The 11,502-nt window shown below is 44.5% G+C and overlaps 1 protein-coding gene across 1 annotated transcript in view; it reads left to right on the forward strand.

The window, feature by feature from the left end:
• ATP1A4 (ATPase, Na+/K+ transporting, alpha 4 polypeptide) overlaps positions 1-5,833 on the forward strand; it is a 67,847-nt gene extending 62,014 nt beyond the window's left edge. The window contains exons 19-20 of the mRNA XM_006895461.1: positions 5,494-5,624; positions 5,728-5,833. Of these exons, the coding sequence (XP_006895523.1) occupies positions 5,494-5,624; positions 5,728-5,833 (237 nt within the window). The remainder of the gene's footprint in view (positions 1-5,493; positions 5,625-5,727) is intronic.
• Positions 5,834-11,502: the final 5,669 nt, after the last annotated feature.

Raw genomic sequence — 11,502 nt, forward strand, 5'->3', positions numbered from 1 at the left:
ATGTATCGTTGGATTCTATTTGCCAGTATTTTATTCAGGATCTTTGCATCAATATTCATGAGAGATATTGACCTATAGTTTTCTATTTTGGTGGTGTCTTTTCCTGGCTTTGGAAATGGACAAATACTTAGAAAAACACAACCTACCTAAACTGACACAAACCAAAACTGAACATCTGAACACCTTAGTCTTTAAACTGACATCATTACTCTTGAGTATTTTGGAGAAGTCTCTGATAGCAGACCTGTCCAAAGCAACGTATCTCCTGATCTCCTGACTGCTGGTACCAATGGTGATGTTGTGAATCCAAGTAAGATAAAATCATTGACAGTTTCAATCCTTTTACCATTTATCATGATGTTGCCTATTGGCTTTGTCTACTTGCTATTGAGATGTAATCCATATTGAAGGCTGCAGTTCTTGATCTTCAGCAGCAAGAGTTTTAGGTCATCCTCACTTTCAGCAATCAAGATTGTGTCATCTGCATAACACAGGTTGTTGATGAATCTTTCCCTGAGCCTTTTGCCACATTCTTCTCTGTAGAGTCTGTCTTTATGAGTTATTTGCTCAACATATAGATTGAATAGGCATGAAGAAAGGATACAACCCTGACACATACCCTTCCTGATTTTAAACCATGCAATGTTCTTTTATTCCATTCAGACAACATCTTCGTGGTCTAGGTATAGACTTCATATGAGCACAATTAAGTGTTCTGGGATTCCCATTCTTCTCAATGTTAGCCAGAGTTTGTTGTATGGTAAGGAATTGAGTTTCCAATGCAAAGATAGACAGTTTGAACTCAACAGTTGTGCCACAGGAGAAAGATGGGCAATCCCTCTCCCTTGAAAGTATCCATCTCTGAAAATCCACTGGAGGGTCAGCAATGGTCACTTCTGAATTGATGGGACACAACAGCAAGAGAGGACAAGACCAAGGACTGAGATTTAGGGCACTCCAACATTTGTATATTGGGGAGGGGAGAATGAACAAATGAGCTGGAGAAAGTTGCTGGTAGAGAAAAGTCAAGGAAAGTACAGATTCTGGAAACATAAAAACAAGGTTTTCATTGGCTGATTTCCAGAAGTAGGTCATCATGTCTATCTTCTTGGTCTGTCTTAACCTGGAAGTTCTAGAAAAACCTGTATAGCAGAGTAGCAACAAGCCAACCTTCAATGACAGATAGGTGTTGGCTGAGCATAATAAGGAGCCTTGGCTGGAAATGAACCTAGGTCTCCTGGATGGAAGGCAAGAATTCTACTACTCTCCTGGTAAAGGAGAGCAGAAAAATGAGGACCAGTCAAAAAGAATGAGTGAGTAGGAAACTATTCTAATAGTTGTTGTTGTTGTTGTTGTTGTTATGTGCCATTGAGTCACTTGTGACTCATAGCAGCACTATGTACAACAGCCCTAAACCCTGCTCTCTCCTGTGCCAACTATATTGTCTCTGACACACCTACCCCCATTACCCTAGTCACTGAATCAATCCATCTCTTTGAGAGTCTTCCTCTCCTGCACTGCCCCTCCACCCACTCAAGCATGACGTCCCTCTCCAAGGACTGGTCCCTCCTTGCAACATGTCCAAAGGATGTCAGATGAAGCTCCAGAATCCTTGCCTCCAAGGAGCATCCTGGCTTAGAGAAGAGGGAAAAAATGATGCAGTAGAGAAAAGAGACAATTAGTAGAGCAGTGTTCCGGTGTAGGGTGAGGTAGAATGGATCCTCATGGACAAGGGGTGAAACAAAGGCATGAATCCACAGTGACAGAGAAGAAAATATTATGGGCATGGATTTGGATGGGGAGGTGCACATGAAGGAAAGGTTTGTGAGCATTTTCCTGTTACGGCTTCCACTCTTTCAGTGAAATGAAAGTTGATCAATTCCAAATGAGAACAGAGGAGAAAGTGTGAGGCAAAGAAGAGATGTAGCAGAGTGGGAAAGTGAATGGAGGGATGGGTAAATGAATAAAAATTAAACACAGTAAAGTCTTCATGTAAATACTTATGACTTTAAAATGATGTTAAATTGAGTGTGGTTATGTGTGTTCTCCAGCCATGTTTAATCTCTGAGTGCTGGAGCAGAATCAGAATCAGATAGATGGAATGAGTTCATGGGGCAGGTCCAGGGAGTAGAAAGCATATGTGAAGGGCTTATAAGAAACACAGGCCATGCAGTTTGGGTTAGGAATGGAATGAAATAAGGCCACTAAGAGGGTCAAGGACTGGGGAGAAAATGGTAAAATAATGAGTTGTGAGCCCAGGCAGAGTTCTAGAAGTGTGGGCATTGAGATACTAGAATGAGTGGAATGGAAAGAAGATGATGGGAGGAGAGGGACGGAGATAGTTGAAATGAGATTTTTGAGGAATTGTAGATACTGGGGAGTGCAAGATCCTGAAAGGGAGCAGCCTGGGTGGGAAGTGGAGGGCACTGTCATTGGAGAAAGAAATCACGGGCCTGTGAGGCCACCGTTCTGAACGTATCACCCACGTAGATAGACACTTATAGCACCAAACACTAGGGCATGAGTAGCGCTGGTGTGACAGTGAGTCAGGAGCGAAAAATCTTAAGAAGTGAGGAAACAGCCTCAAGAATCATTGCTGATTGCAGGTGGTGCAAACAGGCCTGTGAGTGTGTTCTGTGCTGCATTCCTGGCTCATTAATCTTCAGTCTTTGTTTTCTAGTCAAGTATTTTCCTCCAAATACAGCTTAAACATGAGGTTTGATACATCCCTCACTATTATTTGGTCTTAACATATCTTCAAATATTCTTATTTGACTAATGAGTTCTTTTTAAACACACTGGGGTTTGAGTTTTTAAAAATAAACAAACAAAAGCTTAAAAAAAAAAAGAAAGAAGCAACTTCTCCACCCCCCTCGGCCCCACTATAATTTAACTGCCTGGGAGGCTGGGCTGTATGAAGAAATGTGTCATCAGGATTGGATGAAGACTCATCAACAACCTATGTTATGCAGATGACACAATCCTGCTTGCTGAAACTAAAGAAGACCTGAAGTGCTTGCTGCAGAAGGTCAAGGACTGAATCCTTCAATATGGATTGACGCTCAAGATCAAGAAAATAAAGATTATCACTACTGGGCCGACTGGCAGCATCATGATAGACAGTGAAAAGATTGAGATTGTTAACAGCTTTAGTTTGCTTGGCTCCACAATCAACACTATTGGTACCAAAAGGCAGGAAATTAAGTGGTTAATTGCATTGGGAAAGTCTGCTGTCAGGGACATCTCCAGAGTACTAAAAAGCAACAATGTCAGTCTGGAGACTAAAGTGCACCTGATGCAGGCCATGGTCTTTCCAATTACATGCTATGCATCAGAAATCTGGGCAATGACTAGGGATGATGACAGGAGAATTGAAGCCTTTGAACTGTGGTGTTGGAGAAGAGTGTTGAATATACAATGGACTGTTAGGAGAACAAACAGGTTCATCCTGGAAAGGGTAAAATTAGCATGCCCCTTGGAGGCAAGGATTCTGAAGCTTCGTCTGACATACTTTGGGCATGTTGCGAGGAGGGACTGGTCCTTGAAGAAGGACATCATGTTTAGAAGGGTGGAAGGACAGCACAAGAGAGGAAGACTCTCAAGATGGATTGACTTAGTGACTGGGAAAATGGGGGTAGGTGTGTCAGAGACAAGAAGGTTGGCTCAGGATAGAGCAGGGTTCAGAGCTGTTGTACAGTTAAAGCCCATAACAACAACAATAATTTAACTATACCTGTACTGTGTTTCCATAGTCCTCTGTGATCTCTCTTTTATATCTGACCTACATCAGGAAAGTGTGAGGATGGCACAAGATAGGCCAAGGTTCAGATTTATTGTTCATAGGGTCGCTATGGGTCAATACTTGATGTGATGGCACCTAACAACAACAATAATGGAGTCCCTGGGTGGTGTATGTGGTCAATGCACCATTGAGTGAAAGGTCAATGGTTCAAGTCCACCCAGAGGCACCTTGGGAAAAAGAGCTGGCAAGGTACTTCTGAAAAATCAGCCATTGAAAACCTTATAAAGCACAGTTTTAAAGTGACACACATGGGGTTACAATAATTCAGAGTCAGCTTGATAACAATTGGGGATTGATTTGTTTGTTTATTTGTTTGTTTGTTTTGAGTGCCTGGGTGCCTTGAACAGTCTAGTACATGGCTTCTAAACAAAAAGTTAGTGGTTCAAAACCATCCAGAATTGCCTTAGAAGAAATACCTGACTATTAACTGACAAAACATCACATCTAAAACTCTATAGAATAACTTGAAGTCTTCTTGAAACCCTATGGTTTAGTTTAATAAAAAAAATGTCTGCTCTGATTATTATGATGGCCTTTTAAGGTTTATCTGTGTTTGATGAGACATTAATGTATTACATTAACCAACTGCAGTTATAATATTATAAAATAAAATATGTATGAATAATTGAATGGAAACCAATATATTTGTAAACTTTCACTGAAATTTAAAGAGAAAAAAAAATCTATCAGTATCATACTGGACCTATCCAATCCAAGCTTTATCTGTATCAAAAAATCTATAGGGATCAAATTGGCAACAGGAACTGGAAAGATTGAGAATCTGAGGGTCCAGGAAGCGTGTGTTAATGTGTGAGGGAACAGATCCCAAAAGAAAAAAAATAAAGATGAGAATGGTTGTATAACTCTTAAGAATATGAAAAATAGCACTGAAATGTACATGTCGCACATTGGTGAGCAAGCTTGGCCGTTCGTGTGCTCAACAACATCTCTGACAACGAGAAAGCCTCACGGAACCCAGTTCTTCTGAGAAATGCTGGGAGTGACCGTGAGTCAGTCGACTCCATGGCAACTGGCTAGGTTCTTGGTTTTATTACGCAGCATGTTTTTCTTCTCCACCAGACTCGAAGTTCCTTGCATACACGATGTGGATGAATGAGTGAATGCCTCTTGTTCCCACCCCCTTTTTGGTATTCCTTTCCCCTCTGGCCTCACCTTCCTTCCTGGCTTAGTTCCTGTGACTCCCCCATGTCCTGTGATTCCACGTCTCCTCTGACATCATCCTTACTCACTGAGTAAACATCCTTAGAGCATATGGAACATGCCATTCACTGAACTAAGTGTGGGAGTTGTTGTTGTTGTTGTTATTGTTGTTAGGTGCCATCAAGTATAACTCATACTGACCCTATGACCCTGTGGCCCTATGCCCCTATGAACAACAAATCTGCATCCTGTCCTGATCCTGTGCTGCCATCATCATTTCTGACACACTTGAGCCCATCGCTGGCAGTCATTGAGTCAATCCATCTCCACTGTACAAAGTCTTTGACTCTGAAGAGCTCTCCATTAGAGAAACAGGAACAAATCATAGAGCATGATGGTTGGGTGAGTTTACAGAGAGAAGACCTAACTCAGCCATGGGGCTCGTGGAGGACATGAGAGGAAGACTTTGGGGTGTATGCCAGGCCACTCTCCTTCTCACACTGACTTCCTCTCTACCTGCCCTTCCTCAGACCTACGAGCAGCGGAAGGTAGTGGAGTTCATGTGCCAGACGGCCTTCTTTGTCAGCATTGTGATTGTGCAGTGGGCTGACCTCATCATCTGCAAGACCCGCCGCAACTCAGTCTTCCAGCAGGGCATGAAGTGAGCTCCCTCAAAGACCCCAAACACTCCCCAACATGAATACAACAGCCGTTCCCCACCTCTTCTGCCTGTCTCCAACACATCGATAAATGTTTCTTCCCAGAAACAGAGTCCTAATATTTGGGATCTTGGAGGAGACATTGCTGGCTGCTTTTCTGTCCTATACTCCAGGCATGGACAAGGCCCTGCGAATGTACCCACTTAAGTAAGTAAAAAAGAGGATGCTCCCATAGGGACCTTCGGGCACAGGGAGGGCATCAGAGGAAACCACTATGTGAGCAAGTGTCCTAGTTGTCTGAGTAACTGGGGCCACACACAATGATGGAGAGTAGTAGTCATCTGGGCTTTGCTAAATGGGCCTTAGAGAGAGATCAGAAACGATGGCAACTGATCAAAACCCATTAGACGTGCAAATTTACCAGGCACATATATATTGTGTTTAATATATTGAAATCTTCTATGACGATGTCTATGTAGTGTGTTTGTTCAATGATACCTATTACATGGGGCTGAAGGAACCATGAAAATAGTCTAATCTGTGCATGGATAATTCTGCTGTATTTATGCAAATATGTTTTAACATTTGTATATGTGAGTGGGCATGTTGGAATTCTTCAAGGTCTAGTACTTTTATTCAATTCACATCTTTTTCCTTTTTTTTTAACATCAGTTCATGCTTGTTGAAAAGTTCTGTTTAAAATATCTAGAGGAAAGAAAACTTCCCACCTCAACGTGTCTCCCAGGATCTCCACGTCACTGACCACCTGTCGGTCATTTTTCTACATATCTGCACATATCATTTCTCACCTTTACACTCCATTCCATCCATTGTATATGTTTAGTGGGAGAAATTAGCTCTGGCTTTAATGCAGACAATACTTGATTTGTATCAGTTGTTGTTGCTGCTGCTGTTGTTGTTGTTGCTGTTATTGTAAGGTGTCATAGAGTTAAGTATGACTCATAGTAATCCTATGAACAACAGATCTGTCCTGTCCTGTGTCATCCTCATCAATTCTGACACGCTTGAGCCCATCGCTACAGTCACTATGTTAATCCGTCTCATGGGGAGTGTTTCTCTGACCCTCCACCTTTCCAAGCACGATGTCCCTTTCTAAGGAATATTTTCTCTTAGCGACATGTCTACAGTATGAGGGATGAAGCTTCACCACCATCCTTGCCTCTAAGGAGCACTCTGGCTGCACCTTCTCCAAGATATACTTGTCTGTTCTTTTTTCAGTCCATTAGATATTCAGCACTTTTCTCTAACACCACAACTCAAAGGCGTACATTCTTCCTCTGTCACCTTTATTGATTGTCCAGCTCCCAGATTCATAACAAATGATTGAAAAGACTGGCCTGAATTAGGCTCACCTCACTTTCCAAACTGACATCATTGCTCCTTAGTACTTTGGAGAAATCCCTGACAATAGGCTTTCCTGATACAATATGTCTTTTGATTTCTTGACTGCTACTATCAAGTGTATTGATTGTAGATTCAAGCAAGATAAGTGCACTGCCATTCTGAGTCTTAGCTTTACCTGCAGAGTTTCAATAATACATACCCAGCAAATGGTTAGGAGAATCATATACAGAAAATCTGCATAAGATATTCCACACAGGGCCTGGGCCATGATCGGCAGAACAACAGCTTTATGAGGGGGAAGAATCTGGCCTGCAAAACAATGCATTCAAATTTTGTAAATAAACTAGTCTAATTTTTTTGAAGCAGCTTTACTGATGTTACAATGACTATTAATATGTAATAGTAAATACAATCAGTATATACCTGAACTGTAAAAATTCACTCACTCACTCATTGCTGTTGAGTTGAACTGGCCCATAGCTGACCCTCCAGTGAGTTTTCAGAGGCTGTAAATCACACAGGAGGAGACTGCCCATCTTTCTCCTATAAAGCCACTGGTGGATTTGAACCACCTGCCTTGCCATTCAATTCTGTATTCCCTAGGCCATCGGAATATCCCGGACCATTAATATTCTAACAATTGGTTTTATCATGTTTATGTTCTTTCCCCTGACTTCCTTAAGTTCCTTAATCAAGAACTATCAGGTAATTATTTTTACTTCCCTAGAAATTAAACAGGCAAAGAATGGGCATATGATTGTTAATAATTGATTCTGGGTATACTGGGTTAATGAAAATATTTTATTAAAATTAATTTCCCCTGTACTTTAAAAAAAAGATATTTTCATACAGCTACTAGAACATTTTATATTTCATAAGTGACTCACATTATCTTTCTATTATAAAGCACTGGTCTAGGCCTTTTCTTCTCTGTCATCCAAGAGAACAAATCCAACTTCCTAGTCTCTAATAACAGTCCAGGAAGTCCAGGAAGGAAAAATGTTCTCCTTCTATAAGGGAATAAAATACATATAATTCCACACTACATGTTTAGAGAATGTCTCTGACAGTCCCATCCTTCTTGAGCAACTTCTTTGTGGGTACAAGGCCTGGGATGCCCAAAGATCAAAGGGAGTCTCCCTCAACAACTCCGCAGAAGTTGGTAGATAAGCACTGTGCACACAGCGTGCACCTCTAAAACGACATTTATATTATGATTGGCTTCCCCCACTAGCGTCCACACTGAAGGTGGCCTATCAGTAGCATTTCAGGACTTCTTCTGAGGCAGCTCTGGGTGGATTTGAACCTCCAACCTTTTGGCTAGCAGCCAAGTGCTTAACCATTTGCATCATCCAAGGACTCCTTATCACTCATTTTTATGTTTCTTTCATGTTGTACCTTTTCTCTCCACCTCTAGTCCTTCACCTCCCGGGCTCTGACCTCTTCCTAAAGACAGAGATCTGATGGTAGTCATCTCTGTGTCCCAGTGCCCAGCACAGCCCCAGACACACAGAGGATGTGTCATAACAATGCCTGTGCATGGTTCTCTGGCCCTCGTTTCTCCTGCCACACTGACTAACTCTTCCTCTTTACAGGGCAACCTGGTGGGCCTGTGCCATGCCCTACAGCCTTCTTATCTTCATCTATGATGAAGTCAGGAAATTGATCATCCGACTAAGGCCTGGGGGTGAGGCTCTCAAGCCCTGTTTTGACTTACGGGCCACCAGCTCCCTAACTCGCTCTCCCACCACATTGGTTCTTCCAGACTCACTGCATTCCCAGCTTCCGATCTCACTGTCTGATCTTTAGTGGGCCAAGACTCCTGACTCCACCAACCATCCCTTCCTATCCTTAGACTTTTACTATCCCTCCTGTCATCCCCACATGGTGCCTTCCCTAGTTCACTCTGGTCTCTTCTTACCATAGGCTGGGTGGAGCAGGAAACCTACTACTGAACTCAGCAGAGGAAGAGCCGCACTGGATATGGGAATAGGGGTGGGTGTGAGGGTTAGGGGTTCTGAGTTTGACAAGACATCTGAGAGGTCTTCTGATTTGGAGACAGAGAGATGGATTACCTCAGATGAGAGAGAAATCCTGGGCTTGTCTGGGCATGACAGGTAGCAATGGGGGTGGGTTAGGGCAAATCCAGTGCGCATCTAGCTGGAGACCTTGGGAAGGGTGTGTGTGCTCCTCTGTTGACTCTAACAGCCAGTCTGGAGAGTAAATGTTTGGAACCAGCTTTCACTAGTCTGGATGTGTCCACTTTGACTTATGGAGAGTAGAGACGCTCTGGTGGCACCGTGGTTAAGAGCTCATCTGCTAACAGGCTTCTGCTGAGTAGAATCTACTGCCGGGCAGTTCCTCCTCCCGACATGGACATGGACGTGGCAGTCTGCTGCTATCAAGATTGTCCCTTGGGAAACCCTTTTGTTCTACTGTGTCCTGAAGGGTCATTATAGCTGGAATACACACAACAGCAATGGGTTTGGTTTGAGGGTTTTGAGGGTAGGGCGTGATTACTGCAACACCCTCTCCCTAGGTCAACATGGTGATTGGCCAAGGAGAATCCGAGATCACATTCACAGTGGGGAGGGGAGCAGAGTTAAGGATCTTTGCCGCTTGAGGGCTCTCCTCCAACTTAAAGTCACTCCCCTCTCCCATGGAAAGCAAAGGCATGGCCCCTTGTAACTGCCCCTCCCCAACAATGTAAAACTAGGATCAGAGAAGTGAGAAGATGGGGAGCAGAATAGCTGAATCCAGCATAATAGGGAGGGACCAGGGCACCTATCCTGGGGCTGGGCGGGATTGGCTCCTCGAGCCCCCACCTCAAGGAAAAGATGGACACTGCCCTCAAATGTGATTTACAGCTCCCTGAAACCCACCGGGGAAAGTCAGCAGTGAGTCGATTCCAACTCAACAGCAATGTGTTGAGTTCAGTTCCCCAGCCTGTAGGCTGTCATAGGGTCCCTAGAGCTAAAAGAGACCTTTAATGTGGATGAAGAGCCTGAGGTCCAGGGAGGTTCTGGTGACTTGGGAATACTGTGGAGTTAGTTGGGAATGAGGACCCAGAGCTGCTGCTCTGAAGGAGGGAATGGGCCTAACGGAAGGACTCCAGGAAGACTGGTCCCTCCCTGCCCTCCAGGCCCACTCAGCAGGGCCTCTCAAGCCAGTCTCACCTTTCTTCCTGTTTTCTCTGGTGGGACCTGTGACTGTGACTAGACTATAACAATTCTAGCTGAGTCCCTGTAGCTTTTAGTTTAGGTGAAGCTCCTGCCCCTCCACCCAGGCTTCTGGGGTAATGGACGTCCCCATGAGCTTGGTCTCAAGGCTGGGGCCCCACATTTTCTGTGAGCGATCTCAGAAGAGTCTCCTCCTTCTCCCTCTGCTCAATGGTTCTTCCTTTCCTTCCTGCCAGTGAATTCTTGCTCAGGACTCTCAGAGTGGAGAGGCGGCTGTGCAAGAAAGTATCCAGAACTGGAGAGAAATGCTAAGGAAAGTTGGGGGTGGGGTTTTGTAAGCTGTTACAAAGAACAAAACCATGTGTTCTAAGCAGCTGCGTGCTGAGTCTGGCACTGGGATAGGGTTTTGCATACTTTCAGTTAATTCCTTACAAGGGTATTTTCACCAGCTCGCCCCATTCTATAGATGAGGAGACCAAGTCTGTCTCATTCCAGAACTTTTCACCCTTAATTACAGTGCAGACTAGTCTTGGGATGTGTGGCTGGGCCAAAAAGAATGTAAAACTCAAACCCTGGAGGAAGAGCCATGCATGGTTCTGGGATGAAGGGAGGCTGGAGTCTAGCCAGGAGAAGTTACGGTGAGGTCTAGCCAGCCACGCTAGAGGCCCCTCCACACAGGTCTCTGCCTCCTGTTCCCCTCCGTCTTCCAACACAAGGTTTCCTAGGGACAGGACTATGTCGGTCAGTCTGGGGTCCTTCCCTAGCACTGCTGACAGGGCTAAACCAGAACCCTAGAAGCTGAGGGGCCAGGGTATGTGTGAGTGAGGTGGGGATGGAGAGTGTGGAGGGGCCAGCTCCTCGGGTTTCAGTAGCAAGAGCTTCGGGTGTCTGGTGGGTTAAAAATATAGAGGCCCCAACTCAGGGTCATTTGATACCAGTGGCTGAGGCTTGTTAAGTCCAAAGGCCTGAAGTCTGGGGCTTAGAGGGAAGGAGATTGGATAGAAAGTGGAGAGCAGTGCATCAGAGAGAGAAGGGTAGGGAGATGGGGGTGTGGGGCGAGGAGGGTGCAGGTGCTGGAAGGCGTGACGGGAAAGCCTGAGATGGCAAGAAAAGGGAGCAGGAAGATGACAAGGTCTGGCTCTGGGGAGGGTCACTGGACTGCCACCCACTGTGAGATGACAGAGCAGGCCCAAGTCACCAGTTAGTCCATCTCACCCCGGCAGAAGATCAGATTTATGCTAGCATATTTTAATGTCTGTGCCCAGTATCCGCCCCTCCCCCTCCCCAGAGTGCAGAAGAAGTGAGAAATCAGGATTGGCGACTTCTAAGTCACCCA

Source organism: Elephantulus edwardii, unplaced genomic scaffold, assembly GCF_000299155.1.
Source record: "Elephantulus edwardii isolate Elephantulus edwardi_28Jun2011 unplaced genomic scaffold, EleEdw1.0 scaffold00168, whole genome shotgun sequence".
Classification (NCBI taxonomy): domain Eukaryota; kingdom Metazoa; phylum Chordata; class Mammalia; order Macroscelidea; family Macroscelididae; genus Elephantulus; species Elephantulus edwardii.